General features: G+C 42.9%; 4 protein-coding genes across 4 annotated transcripts; 3 read left to right on the top strand and 1 right to left on the bottom strand.

Moving 5' to 3' along the window:
- Positions 1–2,726: 2,726 nt before the first annotated feature.
- EAF01_008568 (uncharacterized protein) lies at positions 2,727–4,289 on the top strand (the record flags this gene model as incomplete). The annotated part of the gene is made up of 1 exon (XM_038916824.1): positions 2,727–4,289. The coding sequence occupies one exon, from the start codon at positions 2,727–2,729 to the stop codon at positions 4,287–4,289; it is 1,563 nt and encodes a 520-aa protein (XP_038768186.1).
- A 3,722-nt stretch (positions 4,290–8,011) lies between these two features.
- EAF01_008569 (uncharacterized protein) lies at positions 8,012–11,253 on the bottom strand. The gene is made up of 5 exons (XM_038916825.1): positions 10,868–11,253; positions 10,697–10,817; positions 9,393–10,635; positions 8,105–9,338; positions 8,012–8,050 (listed from the first exon to the last, which is right to left on the bottom strand). The coding sequence occupies exons 1-3, from the start codon at positions 11,140–11,142 to the stop codon at positions 9,496–9,498; spliced, it is 1,536 nt and encodes a 511-aa protein (XP_038768187.1). The 5' UTR covers positions 11,143–11,253; the 3' UTR covers positions 8,012–8,050; positions 8,105–9,338; positions 9,393–9,495.
- Positions 11,254–11,326: 73 nt separating this feature from the next.
- On the top strand, positions 11,327–13,823 carry EAF01_008570 (uncharacterized protein). Its single transcript, XM_038916826.1, has 6 exons — positions 11,327–12,390; positions 12,478–12,652; positions 12,714–12,833; positions 12,884–13,018; positions 13,066–13,116; positions 13,167–13,823. Exons 2-6 carry the CDS (start codon positions 12,487–12,489, stop codon positions 13,607–13,609), a joined length of 915 nt encoding a protein of 304 aa, XP_038768188.1. The 5' UTR covers positions 11,327–12,390; positions 12,478–12,486; the 3' UTR covers positions 13,610–13,823.
- Positions 13,824–14,372: 549 nt separating this feature from the next.
- EAF01_008571 (uncharacterized protein) lies at positions 14,373–15,331 on the top strand (the record flags this gene model as incomplete). Its single annotated transcript, XM_038916827.1, has 3 exons — positions 14,373–14,558; positions 14,653–14,796; positions 15,272–15,331. 3 exons carry the CDS (start codon positions 14,373–14,375, stop codon positions 15,329–15,331), a joined length of 390 nt encoding a protein of 129 aa, XP_038768189.1.
- Positions 15,332–15,372: the final 41 nt, after the last annotated feature.

Genomic DNA, 15,372 nt, shown 5'->3' on the forward strand with positions numbered 1-15,372 from the left:
TAACAGACAATAGACAACTTTGAGGTATCAACAAGCTTTAGACACATACCCACGCGAGAGACTGACTGGAAAGTATATCTTAGAAAAGTATAACTTCTGGCATTTGATACGGAACTTACCCAAAGAAGTAGCATAACCTCTTGAATACTACCTAGTCAGTACATTTTCCAGATGTGAAGTAACCTCATCGAAATGTAACCCGCTTCAGGACAGAGCATTTATACCCCTGGGAAACCAAGAAAGTCCACACGCTCACTCAATTAGCATGGCATGCTCGTAATTCAATATTGCTCCATGGAGTTTAGTTTCGAAGATCCAAATGAACACTACAGCTTGAAGCTTCAAACTGAATGGATACCCATTCCAAACTTAATCTGCAGAGTAAGATTTTCACCAACCAACCGGCGAACCTTCTTTTGCACTTGTAGATTGTGCTGGGATTCGGTGCATCTCATTTGCTACAAGATATTTAGCATTGTTGGTGACGGGGTACTCTTGCCTTTATATCTGCCATACCATCGACCGACCGACCGTACGGAGTCGTCTCTACCTTATTTACTTGAAAAGATTGAAAAGAGACGGGGCGTCTATATTCTATATCACGAGTGACTGGCATGCTTGTCTTTTCCAAATTCCGTCGACCCCCATCTGATCTTCTTACGAGTTACAGGAGTATGTATATGCATAACCTGGTAGACCAAGACTAAAACCAAGACTAAAGAACACGTCCACCCACCCACGCACGACTACAACTACTTTATTTTAATTTATATACCATCGGACATCTTCTTTGACTCCTTACCACCGAACTAGTCGTGAGGGCTTACGCTTCACCATCCAATTCATACCATCTCGATCAATTAGATCACACATACACTCCTGAAAGGCCCCAAAACCCTAAACCCTTGAACCTGCGTATCTTCTCCACCCGAAAACGGTTTATCAATTTATGCCGACGTACTCACCCATTTTCACATCGCGCGGCACTTTTGACGAACAACAACCAAGGGATTGGTACGGCACCGAGTGAAAGATAGAAAGATAGAAAGAAAGCTTAATTCTTCTTCCATCTCTTCCATTTCTTCCCTTTCTTCCTTTTCATCATCTTCGTCTTTTCACCTCTTCCTCCTTGAATAACTTTCCCACCGACACACAAGAGAATCAAAGTTCGATAAACTTTCACCTACTTACCAGTTAGCTGTACTTTAATACTTTAGTGAGCTGTAGTTATCCCAACTTCGACCCGTCAACGTCAAAACCTCGAACGGGATCATTTCTTAAATCAAGTTGTCAAGATATAAGTCAGCTGCTCAGCACGTTCCAAATACCTCTCTTCTCATTACATCAGGTATGTACAATAATCTTTCCTTGAATCCAGACACACACACACATACACATACACATACACATGCATATACACTTGTTTCATCCACATCTTTCATATTGTTCAATCATCTTCCCCTTTTCCACCAGAGAGGATTGGGAGAGACGAGAAGAGGAGAAAAGAAGAGAAAAGAAAGTATCCGGGTATTCGAATATTGCTAGTGGTGTACCTACTTTCGCTATTGTGTACCCCGATACCTTCATATCTTCCCACTCGCTCTCTCGTTATTCGTTCTTCGTTCTTCGGTAGGAGAGACAAACACACATCAGTTGCATCATTGTCTCTATTATCATCAACGTAGTCGAGAAACATTTCCAACCCCATTCAATCCCATCCAATCCAATCCATCCCAACTCAAACCTTCACATTCACTCATTACACACACCAAACATATTTCAATCGTCTGCTTGACAGACAACATATACTTTTCTCCAAACCCCTCCTCATTCCTCAAAGTACTTGAAAGAGCAAAAGATATGTCATCTCAACATACTCAAACGCACTTATCAATTCAGTGCGCGCGGAAAGGATAATTGCGGACACATTCAAAGTCTTCGCAAAATCCACACGTTCAATGTTTCTCTTACAACTATCATTTTATTTTTTGTCGTGGACCGTTTTGTATCAGAATTGATCTTGAAAGAAGCAAAAAAGATTAAGCTCAAGTTCAAGCTCGAGCCGTGTTCAAAACTCTACAACTAGAAACTCTTCTCCACAAGTTCCACAAGTTCCCGAGTCAAAGTCTATTTATTTCCTTGCCTTGCTTCTTCTTCTTCGGAGTAAGAATAAGCGTAAAGTCTGTGAAGCTTCAGTTTAAGCTTCTGTCACCTTGTGCGTCAACTTGTCTCATGTTCGCGTCGACTTCCGTCTTGTATTTTATTTTGGAGTGGGACAGGAAGATTTCGAATATTTGACTAACAATTCATCTGAAGCGGAAGGAAGATCGGTAGAAGAAGCTCTTTCATCAAACGTCTCGCCATCAAAGATACAGCTCGACAATACCTTCACTTTTCATTTCGTGATTTACGTCAAGAGTCAAGATTCAATCAATCAATCAATCAATAAATACCATAACCACCTCGATTTTAAAACATCAAGAACGTTAATGTGCCGACCTCCTCCTACCCGCACAAGCTTCCATATTTGACGTCCGAGAATCTGCCAAGAAATTAAGCCGCGTAACTTCATTAGGAACAGAAATACGAGAGGATAAATCTTGAATTCTCAAGCCAATTGATTTGAATAGCCTTAGTACGATTTCACATTGAGCAGAGTTCATCTATCATAATTTACTTTACCTGCAAACACAATCGAACCTCAATTACTTAACCCATACTCCTCCATGGAGACCTACCACGGACATGTACGCACTCCTGCGGATGCGATTAAGTTATTCGAAGCCTGCCGACTTGGTTTATTACCTCGAGTACAAAGAAGACTATCGGAGAAGGAAAGACAATCAATAAAGGCTGGATCGGTATTTGTTTGGGATGAAAGGGAGGCTGGAATGCGAAGATGGACTGATGGGAAATCATGGAGCGCAAGCAGAGTCTCGGGGAGCTTTTTAACATATCGGGAGATGGAAGGAAAGAGAGGAGGTGGTCAATTCGTACCACCACCAGCACGGAGAATGGCGGGAAAGACACCGGACAGTGGAAAGGGTAGCGATGACGATCAGGACATGGACGGGGATGGGCCGGACGGGTACAGATACAAACCCGATGGTTTGATGAAACAATCCTTCAGTATCACGACTTCTACTGGGCATCATCTTCATTTAATCAGCTACTACTTCTCGCGACATCATCCAAATGCTCCCGAGCTTCCACAGCCTACAAGTGATCCCCAACTTCAACGGATTGTACCTGAAAAAGGCATGTATCCAGAATCGACAGTTCATGAAGCTCAGGGTCCAGCTATCACCAGAGCGCCAATGCAACAAGGTCCTTATATGCAACAGCTACACCCACATATGCATCAAACTCAACATCGAGTTTCATATGGGTATCCTTCGGGATATGGCCCATGGCCACCATCACCGGTTTCTACTCCTCCATATCATCCTCAACAGATGTATTCATCACAGCTTCCTCCGCCACCACCTGGATCAATGCATCCTTCCCCTTATCACATGGCACCGGGACCTCCGCATACATCTCCTTACCAATCTCACCAGTATAGTCCTCACCACCATCCTAGTCACGCTCCCGGTATGATGGCACATGGTCCACCACAACCAACAGTATATGACCGACCTCCACCACCTTTATCAAACTCCTCTTTGCCACCGCCGTCTCCACAAAACTTTCAAAACGGTGCTCCTCAGCCACATCGCCCAGTCTATCGTCCCAGTCCTCAAGCTGAACATGTCAGAATACAAGCTGAGCAGCATGCACTGATGGCGCAAAGAGCGTTACAAACTAGTGGAATGATTGATCCAAGACTAGCCCAGCCGCCGCCACTTCCACCTGTCAACATCGGACCCAATGGTGTTCAAAGAACAGCTACTCCACCAAGGCAGACAACCATCTCCCCAGCTCACACGCCAAAGAGTCTACATGAACAATCAGCCAATTCTCCAAATGGAACTCCAAATGGAATTAGTAAATCAGAGGCTCAAACAAAGCCATCCATCTCGAGTCTTGTTCATAACACCGATTCAGCATGTGTCCTAGAGGATAACAAATCGAACAGTGGCAACACTTCCAGACCCGGATCGAGTAGTCCAAGACAAAATGACAAGGTTGAATCAAAGATAGACGAGCAAAAGAAAACTTCGGGTGTTACAAATGGGGCATCAGAGATTGGAAAATTAAACGCTGGAATATCTGCCGCAGGACTTGGGTGTAATGAAAGGGAAGATCGAAGAGCCATAAGTGTCTTGGATCGAAAATTCATGATCTAGAGGTAGAAGGGTATGGATGGTATTAGGGGCATGAGCATTTGGCGTGCAAAATTACAGGAAAGGAGAGGTTGGGAGGGTCAGTCAGTAATGGCGTTAGGTATGAGCGGAGTTTTGCTTTTCAGGAATGATATCCCATACTTTCGTGTTTTTTTTGTTTTTTTCGATTTATTGCAGCATACATAGTTTTCATCCATTCTTTCTTCTCTGTACAATTTTAGATGAACAATCAGGCTTTTCTTCACAATGAATGGAACTATCAAAGGGGTATGGCTCGGTGGTTTTTGTCTGTTGGTCTGCGGTGGTTTAAACACACATTACATTGCACTGCTATGGAGTTCACTTTGGCTACCTACTTCTCTTTTGTGGTTTCTGAAGAGAGGAATTGAGATGAGAAAGTTAGATGAGATATCATCGACTCATTCTACATTATATTACATGGCTACATTACGTATAGGTATATTCAGAGGAAATTAAAGAAATCAATCTGAACAATTTGGTCTTGTATCTATTATAGTATAAGTGGAATGAGATGAAATGAGATGAGATGTGACCAGATGAGATGAGATGAGATGAAACGAAGAAGAAAACCCCCAATTTCATACGTGTGTGCCTTGTATGCAAGAGATACCTGAATTGGGCGAGTGAATTGTGTAGAATGAGGGGCAAAGAGGCATGGAGGGAGGGAGCCTAGTCCTTGGGTTGGGGGCTGGGGGTTGTAGAATGGGATGGGAGGGGACAGGGATAGAGTGGGATGTGTATTGCCCTGTGGGATGGGTGGTGCTGCACGTTTGAATATAAAGCAAAGTGAATAAATAGTCTTTTGAGGCAAAAATATATAGATCTTTAGAATTAGATTGATAAACTGAAGGAATGAATGAATGAAGCAATAGAATCCGATGGAATGGTAAGGGATTTGAAGTGAAGTGCTCTAATTTGATCCCGACAGAGTGGTTCGTTGGTTCATTCATTTTCGGTATTTTGATGGTTCTGTCTGTATGTACACCTAGGTTTGTGAGAATATAGGTGGGCATATATATCATATATTATATCATGTATGTATGTATGTATGTATGTATATATGTATGTATGTATAAGCAATTAATCGGATAATCAAATTTGAGGATGGTACTACTTACTGTAGGTTTGCTTGTGCTGGAGGGGTGGGTGCGTGGTTGCTGGCTTGCTTATATTTGGATCCTAGAGGGGCGGGTGTGTGATTGTCGAGGTGGAGGTGGAGGTTGAGGTGGGATGGATGGATGGATGGGAGGATAGAGGAAGGGTTTTCTTGGGTGTGAGCTTGAGTTTGAGTTTGAATGTGAGTGTGAGTGTGAGTTTGAGCTTGGTTGATTGGGTCTGATTGGGTATGGTTGATTAGCTGGGTTAAGAGGGGAAGATATATATGTAGAGGAAGGTGCGGTGGGATATTGGTAAGTTGTATACCGTGTATGTGTGCGCGTGCATGCTTTTCTTCAGGGGGCTAGATGGGAAGGGGAAGGGGATTCGGGTGGATGGTGGGGGGAGAGGTTTCTGATGGGACGTGAGTGGATGGGTGACGGGGGAAAGGGTTACTGGTGAGATGGAAGGGGAAGATGGATCTTGTCTGTTTTTGATTGATGGAATGATAGGATAGCGAATGCACAGATGTTGTGATGCAGAGATTTGCGGCGTGGTTGCTGGTGCATGTATTTAACGTGGAAATTGTACATATCGAGCGAACAAGGTGGAAGAGAAGAGGAAGTGGAGAAGAGTTATTTGTGACTCCATGTTTTGATCTATTATTCTATTACTCTAGTCCTCTATTCAAACTCCTAGAAATCCATGATTCGACTGTTGATGGTATGAGATAAGATGAAATGGTTCGATGATTGATCAGATTATAGAGATGAGATAAATAAATGCGCGTACTCACAATACAATATGACATAACTTAATGAGGACCGAAGTTAGGATGGGATGATATGGGATGAGATGAGACAAGAGCCTCATGATTAAAGTTAAGTTTGATCTTATCTCATCTCATCTCATTCCATGTCATCTAACCTCCTCTGTCTTTTCCCCAAATCTTCGGACGGCTATTTGGCCCTGGCCGATTACTTACCTACCTAGGACTATAAATCGGATCACCATTCTTTCACCGAAGCATCTCACCGAATCTCATCCTTCAGTGAGCGTCACTCGCATCCGCGGTACCCAAAGAGCCTAAAACCAGCTGCCTATATACATAAACACAGACACAAACAAACACAAGCATACTCGTAAACACACCCACGTTCCATAAACAAGTTAACGCTCCATTCTAAGGCTCTCTACATAGTACCTACCCTGCATCTCTACTCCGTAAAAAGATGAATCTAGGCCGTACTCCATCTCTTGTTTGCAGATCCTAGATGTGAGGGACGGATAGATAGGAATCCGATCCACACGAGATTCTGCACGCATATCCTAATAAATCTGCTATTTGATTCTGCCCCAATAGTCCCATTGAGATTGAAATTAGCATTAACCTACTCGTGGATATATTTCGGGAGGGTGGTATGCATACAGGATATGTACACGGTATGTAAATTTGGCACTTGGCAGGGGCATGAATCGATTTGATTTTTGCATGGGCTAGAGAAGAAATGATGAGGATACAGAATGTTGAAGTTACATATCTGACTCAGAAAAATCATACCATTACCAAGAATTGGCAAAAACAACAAATCTAACCGGAGCTACATCTCGGAAAAGAAGAGCAGATAATGACAAGCCAAGATATTGCAAATAGAGACGAGAAGCCAGCAACCAAGTAAGCAAGCAAGAAAAGGATTTCCATAAAGAAAAAGCGGAGTGAATGGACGGTGGCGGGTGTACAGATATGCAACAATGAGGCGCGTGTAAATTTGACCCTAGGAACATCATCCGGATATACAATTTCTGGTAATTAGGAGGAAAGCCCTTGTTTTCTCTACTTATCCATTTGGAGAAGGATTTCCCATAAAAATGACCACAATCTAAACTTCTTCAACGGCTATGGTGGCATGGTGGCATGGTAGCTGTAATTGTAAGAAAGAGGGTTGCTTCAGCGCCTGCAACATGCGCCAACTATGCAGATGTGAGCATGCGAGCACGGAAACGAGGTAAGAAAAGTGTATTGATACTGGTTTGATAAATTGAGACCCCAACTTTGGGGTGCAAAGTAAAGACAGGGGTAGTGCATAAGGTGTGGGTAGGAATCTTGAGGTAATATCAGGAAGCTCTTTGGGAAGAGCAAGCAGGGAATAAGGATGGATCGTAACATCGGACAAGGTGACGAATAGGAATTTTATTTCGAAATTATCACTTCGTTTGTGGATTTTGTGAGAAATACAGAGGAAGATATCTGGGGTCCATGGTACAAAAATAAGCTCGCGTAAAACAGAAATATCATAAATACAACTTTGCTTCAACGCGAAACTTGACTTGAAGTCGAGACAAACATATACATGCGGGGTCGCGGCGCTTAATATCTCAGCTCAATCCGAAGCAAAGCGCAGCGCCTGCGCGCCCACCTAGAACCAACACCGAGTTTCATGGCTACCCAAGAGGCACAGCAAATTACAAGGTGTTGCGTCTTGGTCGAAGTTACCCAAACTAGCCATCTGGGATCATCAGTACACGTTCCAGATTGCGCTTCGGCGCTTGTCTAAGGCTGGCGGATAAATTTAAACTTTTATACTTTTGAGACTATCAAGGCTGTGCTTCGACGACGTATCGGATATTGTTAATCACATATCTAGTAACTAAAAATGGGTAAATTTTCCGATTCTTCCATATCTTCATCACATTTGACATATCTATCGAGGGTCCTTTCACATCTCAGATCTTGGCTGCCTATAGGAAGTTACCCTATTCCATGTGTTGTTGATATTTGGTTGGATTTCCGAGAGTTTATCCTCTCAACATCTATCTACCTAGACATTCTTAGCGACTGGACAGTAAGCTTCATCTCATGTACCGGCGTGATAGTCGTTGGTTATTGAAGCCAGAGAATTCTGAATTTGGCGAATCGGTGTCTTAAATTCAAGGTATCGGTGATTGTAGATCAAGTGAGAGGTTTTGCCTCAACGTGATGATAAGTTAGATGGTACTCTTGCAGTACATAATCACCAACTGTTGTGAATGCAGTGCTACGCACTTCAATCAAAATGTTCAAGCCCTTTTCAATCCCAGAATTATCTAGTGCTTCTATTGTTAGCATGAAAATAACAAACGAGTATTTACTAATGCTAAGAAATATAATAATAAAACAACAGCGATACAAATATTCAGTGAATTAACTCTAAATATTAAAACAGATCTTTACTCCTGGGGGCCTTCCGTCGTAAACGACCGAGTATCGAGAACCCGGCCAAATTGATCCACCCATTCCATTAAGTATAAATTTAAACTAGAAACAAACTTCTGTACTCAGCCCGCAAGCTTTATGTGGACACATAATGTACTTTGAAATTAGAGCGCTACCTTACTGTTTCAAACGGCTTCTCGAATTTTAAGGATCTGTGAATATTAATCATACATCACTTCCGCGTCGTGCCGAAAGCTCGAGCTGGGGGCCAGGGGCCTGCACATGCAAATGAGGCTGAAATCAGAATGAAAGTTGTTGAAGATTCGTATGTGAATACCTGGAGTTATAGACTGTTGTATTCTAGGGGCACAAGTTCGCCATAATGGTTTCCGTGAAGATTTGCGGTAACTTTCCAGTTATGTGGGGAGAATTCTAACTTGACATCGTACTCATGCGCTTCCAATGTTTATAATTCGAGAAATGAAAAGAGCGGTTGATGGTTGGTTGAAGGCTAGGTAGTGGATAGAATGACGGTGAGCAAACAACGTCATGTAACATTTCGCAAGGAGGCGAAGTCAACTTTGAAACGATTATGCTGAAATTGATGTAGGTAAGAATCATTCGAGAATAACATCATCACTAGAGTGTATTGGATTGAGCGAGAAGATGCATTGAATTGTGATTATTCTTTGCGTCTCGGGTTGCCTACAACGAGGCATCTTTCTGTTGTCGAGAGATTGTCGCTGCATGAATTAGTGATTTCTTGTCATAACTCTTTCTATTCTCATAATACCCACTATAATCGTGTCGATTGGATTTCCCTAAGAAAGCCTCACGAAAAAGCCATCTCAAATTTGCTTACCATCACCTTGAAACTATTATGCGTCATGTTTATTCAATTCAGCAATCGCATCTCCCGACCCACCTTGGAAATGCGACTATCTCTCTGATGTTGTGTATACCAGAAAGATACCCCAGCAATCTATCGAATCCCAAACCAAACCCTCCGTGAGGTACGCTTCCCCAGCGCCTCAGTTCTGTGTACCATTTCAAGGAACCGAAGTCTTCTTCCCCTGCATCACCTCGTACCATACCATTCGCTCGCATTGCAGAGGTGAGTTCCGGCAATCTATACTCACGCATAGATCCACCTACAAGTTCACATGCTTCTGGAACTAGAAGATCAAAGCATTGAACAGTGGCCTGAGTTCCTTCTGCACGTGAGTTCTCTGAAGGTAGCATATAAAATGGTTTAATGCTTTTCGGATAGTCTGTTACGAAAACAGGCGATCCAAGTCCGACCTGATTGGCGATATATCGCTCGTGTTCAGCTTGAAGACCTGAGCCCCAGACAGGAGGATGTTCGAAAGTTTGGCCACTATTTTCAAGTTCTTCGATTGCTTGCGAATAAGTGATCCGTGGCCAAGGCCCCTTTATCATACCTTCCCATCTTCGTGTCAATTCACGACTTCTATTCATTGTATCTTTCTCCTCATCTCCGCTTCGCTTTGATTCCAATATTTCTCTTCCCACTTGAGTAGAATATAGGTTCGTTGTCAAATGCCTGAGCATGTTTTCCACAAGGTCCATAATTTCGCCCATTTTTTCCGCGAAACTACACTCTGCTTCTAACATGTAGAACTCGCTCAAATGTCTTGGCGTATCACTTTTCTCGGCTCGAAATGTAGGAGATAATGTCCATACTCTTCCTACCGATTGGGCCAAAGCCTCCAAGTGTAGTTGACTCGAAACAGTCAAGTATTTTGGCGATCTGAAGAATGTTCCATCATCACCTTTCCCAACTGGTCCTTTGTGCGCACTACCTACTTCAAAAACTTCCCCGGCGCCTTCACAGTCTGAAGATGTAATTATAGGAGGATGTGTCTGGACGTAATCCTGTTCAGCAAAGAATTGTGTCAGAGAAGCTATGCTTTGCGATCGGAATCGAAGTAATGCTGAGTTGAAGGGCGTTCGCGTTCGCAAATGAGGAATAGTGCGGAGGTATTCAGGCGTGTGATATTTGTTCTGTAGCGGAAATGTCTGCCATTCCAGATCAGTAGTGATCATCATTGACAACGTATTGCATCAAAGCCTTACATACGGCAGGATCCGCGGCACCTAAAACATCCACTTCCAGCACATGTAATTCATTACTTTGTGCCTTTTGGTTCGGGGATGGTTTCCAGTATCCGGTGAGGCGTACAGCTGTACCCATCGAAATTCTATCGTACGATTAGGAGTGGAAGTGAATTTGTTTGTATGGTTATCAGACCTTTCAGCTTGTTGTGGAGTAAGAAGAGCTTGTAACGGTTGCACACTTGAGCCATCGCCAATTGAAGCAAACGATATCTTTTTTTGGTTCCTAATGGAACGAATGAAACCATTGACATTGACTTTAACCTCATCTACGTTCTCAGGAGATGTTCCAAGTAATTTCGCAACGGACAATTGGGAAGACCTAGTGGGATAAGAAATACCGAAGCTTCTTGATTGAATGATAGATTGTGCGACATATTTTGATTTTGACAAAAAGCGGGGTTGTACCATTGTTTCTTATTCGATATTCCAGAGGAGCAGGCGACTTGGCAAGATCGACACGATTGGTTTCAAAAATCTCCAAACGGAATAATGGTGGTTGACTTTGGTGATATGATCTCGTATCAATGATACATTGTTTTTGATGTTTATGCTTTTATTCGAGGTTCTGATATTAGAAGACATAGTGGTCAACGAGGGTTACCGTAGACGCGCGCTAAATGCGGTTTCAACGAATTAGGTGAAGCATTGCCGAACCGAAACGACCCGAGCCGTTGGCTAAGCATTCCAAACTTTCCATCAATCATCAAACCAAAATCGTGTAAAAATGTCCAAATTCAACTAGACAGGATATGGGGCTGTGATCTAAGTATATCTATATATCGAGATCTGGAAACTCTAACCGTCTAACCGTCTAACCCTCAAATCCTCGTCAGGGGCTCATGGAATTACGAGTCTGGGCGTCGCCAAAAGCAATTCAAAATTGGAGAAAAATTTTCATATTGCTTTCTCAGGCCTTTTGTTTATTCGTTCTTATCATCCCTCAAATTTCTCCAAAATGAATTGCATCAACAGGCATCTGCATCTACATCAATGATTCCTTGGACACAGTATACTAGGTTACGAAAAGCCTGCCTGACACAACGATTCCCGGAATACACCCCTATTTGTATAACGTTATACAGTACCGGTATTCCATTACTGTCTATACCCGTTATCGTTCTGAACCAGTTCGAATATGCACGGACTAATATTGATTCTCATCTGCCCTTACCTATTCTTATTAAGGAATGGCGACAATCATAAGTTGACAGATCTATTTCTCGCGAATCTTATGTAACCTACAGGATTTGATCAAAAGATCTCTGGGTTGGTCTCCGGTAACATGCATACTTTTTGTCACTTGGTAGCAAGGACTCGGAAGCTGCCACCCATATCATCCGCCTCCAATTCACTGTTGATATGTCTTCAGCTCAGTGGAAATGATCTTGACTCAAAGAGTCTGAACTCAAAAAATCAATCATCAATATGCCTTTTCTTGACTGACAAAAATTCCGGGAATCTATCAGCTCCAGGTCTGTGATCGAGATCGTGCATCAGGAATGTGGACTAGATCACGCTCGCAGCATTTACTTTTTCTTGAACCACATCTCCTGTATCCCTTCGTTTATATAATACTTGAGCCATGCCCTTCGTCTTGCTGTCGATCATCCCGCTGAGTTACATCTATTATAGCTTTTAATTTAAGAACTTGCTTCAGTATATACCCATCATTTTCTTATCCTGCCGCCTTGCATTCATCAATTTCTCATTACATTTAAATCCTGATCTTTTTATTCCGTCTAGAATTTCAACATGCCCCCCTCAAAGCCAAAGCCTTCAGAGATCGCTGCTGAGGCGAAGAAAACTTATGTCCCATATATTCGCAGTGCATGTCCGCAGTGGCCAGCTACTTCGTATTTGTGCCATTCGGATTCTTTACGAGACCAGCCAATTAGAGAATCAAGACAGTATACATTTGGTAGGTATTCTAGGGCCTTAGAAAAATGTGAGATTTAGATTTGTTGGCTAATGGTCCAAAGCTTTTATGGAACGAGATCCCGTGGATCTAGCTCTTGAATGGACGGCCAGTGAGAATGATCGACCCATTCCAGTTATCATGCCGGCACACGAACGACGACCAGGTGGTGATTGGGAAGCTGGTATGCTCTTTCTAACTGGGCGCCTTTCTCACTCTAACTCATTTCCTCAGGTGTGATGCAACCGGAAGAATGTTTAGCCAGACGAAGCACTCTATATACTTGCTTGACGACACCAGCATCAGATAACATTACTTCAAATAATTACCCCATTCCCGAAAGAGCTGGCATTATCTCCCAAAACGTTGGTAAGTTGACTCAACTCAACTGTGATATTTTGTCTAACAAGCTCAAGTTGTTTTCCGCAATGGACCAGAAAAGTATGAGCCGTGGTCAGAATACAAATGTGAGTTTTCAAGGCATCAACTATGAAGTTCTTGTTAACAGAGAATTTAGCACTGCCCATAATTTCTGTTCCTACCGTCAAGCGTCCTAAGCTTGATAGCTCAGGCAAAAAGTACTCTTTCAAAACGGAACGGGAATTGATGAAAGCTTCCATCAAGACCGCCTTGCGGATTGCAATTTTCTACGGTTATGATAAGATTGTAATCGGAACGTATGGACTTGGCCCAGGTTTCAAGAATCCACCAGAAGAAGTTGCAAACATCTGGCGTGAGCTGCTCGTTCGTGACAACGAGTTCAATCAGCAATTTTCAGCCATCATTTTTGCCTTTGAGCCATGTGAAGGTCCGGGAGGTTCTAGCTCTAGCAGTCCAAGTTCCTCATCAAAAAGTTCAAAGTCATCAAGCTCAAGTAGCAAAACTTGTTTCACTCACGAGCTCGAAATTTTCAGGCAGACATTCAAGCCAGCAAATCTCCACGGCGCATTCAAGGCTTGAAACTTTTCAACGGTGATATTTGCTGGGCGTTCTAGGTGGTGCAAAGGGTAATAGTTTTTCACGATGCAGGCATGGGTGTATTACATAGTGGCGTTTATGACGCGACAGGGAATACAGGATTCAAGCCTGGCTTAAGAGCGGTGGGAAAATGTTGGGACCACTTTATCATTTTTTTCTGTAGTCAGCTATTCAATTACGAGACATTTTTACTTACGAATGTTTTTTGTTACCTGTTCCTGGATCACCTGATTACTATGCAAGGATGAATTAGAGGATGAGACAAACAGCTGAGGAAAGCTCCTTGAGTGATGGACTTTTTGAATATCATCCGCCGGTTACCTCTTCCAAGGAGGACCAACTGAATCCCATGGCTTGAAATGTAACTTCCTTGGAGAGACCAGATTGATCATTGTTGGACAACGTCGCCTAATATTGAGCTAACGGACACGGGAACGCCTCCGGTTTATCTTTGATTACTCTTCTTGTTCCCTTTAAGGTAAGTCAATCATTTATTTCTGTGGGATATCCAACTTGAGTCTTATACTATCAGCTCCCAATTCCCAAGACCTCATAATTCTCCGTTCCCAGATATCACATCGTGGTCACAGCATGCGTCAAAACGGAGATTTTCTTGCGCCTTCCTATTAGTTCCTAAACAGAATATATCCACCCATCAGAATGCTCAAGTGAATTATTCTGCGAAACGCAACGCAATGATAGTATCACATCAATATGACATATGTGGCTCCCACCCCAACCAAATATGCAACCTCCCGCACGATTCCGCCCCCAACAATACAACTCTCCAGATCTAGTACAACGTCCAAACACGGCCGAGCCTACTTCTCGGGCCCTCTCCTTTGTCTCTCCTTGCAATGTGCAACGACGTTCGACCAAATCGGCGGATCCTGCATTGCGTTACTATGATCCGTATTGCTTCAATCAATTGGTATGCATGTTCCCTACGTTACACGACGCCGTTCTGGAAAGAGAACGCTCGAATCGTGGAGGGGGTTTGATCGAATCTGAAAAGAGATGTCAAGGCTGCGGGCCGCAAGTGCAGTGTTACACGCGAGATATCGGTAATCGAAATCTCTGTACCTGTACCACAAAAGGTTGAGAAGATGTGGAGAGGTGAGATTGATGGAGATACGACGTCACAGACAGATTTGGGGAAATGCGTTAAGGTGGGACCGTGGGACGAATATGATCATGTGAAATGATTGGTCTCGTTGGTACGCCGCTAGGAGAATATTTATTGGTATTGGCATCACGATGAATCTTTTCCGGATCTTGACTTAGGAGTTTTCTATCACAGCTGCATAATATGACGGATCGGAAATGTTGTGCAGCGTGAGAGAATATTGTTGTGACATGATCTCGAGAAGCACTGACTGGTACAGTAAACGAGAGAGTACATCCATTCGGCCCCCAATATTACCTTTTCTGGAAACTTGAATCAAGGAGAAACTTGTCACAGTTTGTAACCACATATGACGTTGGGTTATTTCTTAGAGGTCTGGAAAGAATCTCAATTGATTGTGGGCTTTCTATCGAAGACCTATTTGTAATATTGTTTTCTCATGAAAGCTTTAGCCTCAAAATCAACACTCAAGGTTTAGCTCCAAATTTGACTGCTGATTTAACTAATCTGATCTATAGCCCAGACCTTCATCTTCCGGTGTCACAAAGGCTCGGTCCGAGTTCTTATGCCAACCTTGATTGACAGCCATGGCCATGATGGTGCCGACTCGGGCTTAATC

The sequence above is a fragment of the Botrytis porri genome (assembly GCF_014898465.1).
Source record: "Botrytis porri strain MUCL 3234 chromosome Unknown BPOR_011, whole genome shotgun sequence".
In the NCBI taxonomy this organism is placed as follows: domain Eukaryota; kingdom Fungi; phylum Ascomycota; class Leotiomycetes; order Helotiales; family Sclerotiniaceae; genus Botrytis; species Botrytis porri.

Coding starts and splice junctions, on each gene's coding strand:
- EAF01_008569 (XM_038916825.1), bottom strand. CDS start 11,142: ATGGTACAACCCCGCTTTTTGTCAAAATCAAAATATGTCGCACAATCT. Junction 10,818..10,867: donor ACTCCACAACAAGCTGAAAG/GTCTGATAACCA, acceptor ATCGTACGATAG/AATTTCGATGGGTACAGCTG. Junction 10,636..10,696: donor TAGGTGCCGCGGATCCTGCC/GTATGTAAGGCT, acceptor CTGGAATGGCAG/ACATTTCCGCTACAGAACAA.
- EAF01_008570 (XM_038916826.1), top strand. CDS start 12,487: ATGCCCCCCTCAAAGCCAAAGCCTTCAGAGATCGCTGCTGAGGCGAAG. Junction 13,019..13,065: donor CATTATCTCCCAAAACGTTG/GTAAGTTGACTC, acceptor AACAAGCTCAAG/TTGTTTTCCGCAATGGACCA. Junction 13,117..13,166: donor GCCGTGGTCAGAATACAAAT/GTGAGTTTTCAA, acceptor CAGAGAATTTAG/CACTGCCCATAATTTCTGTT.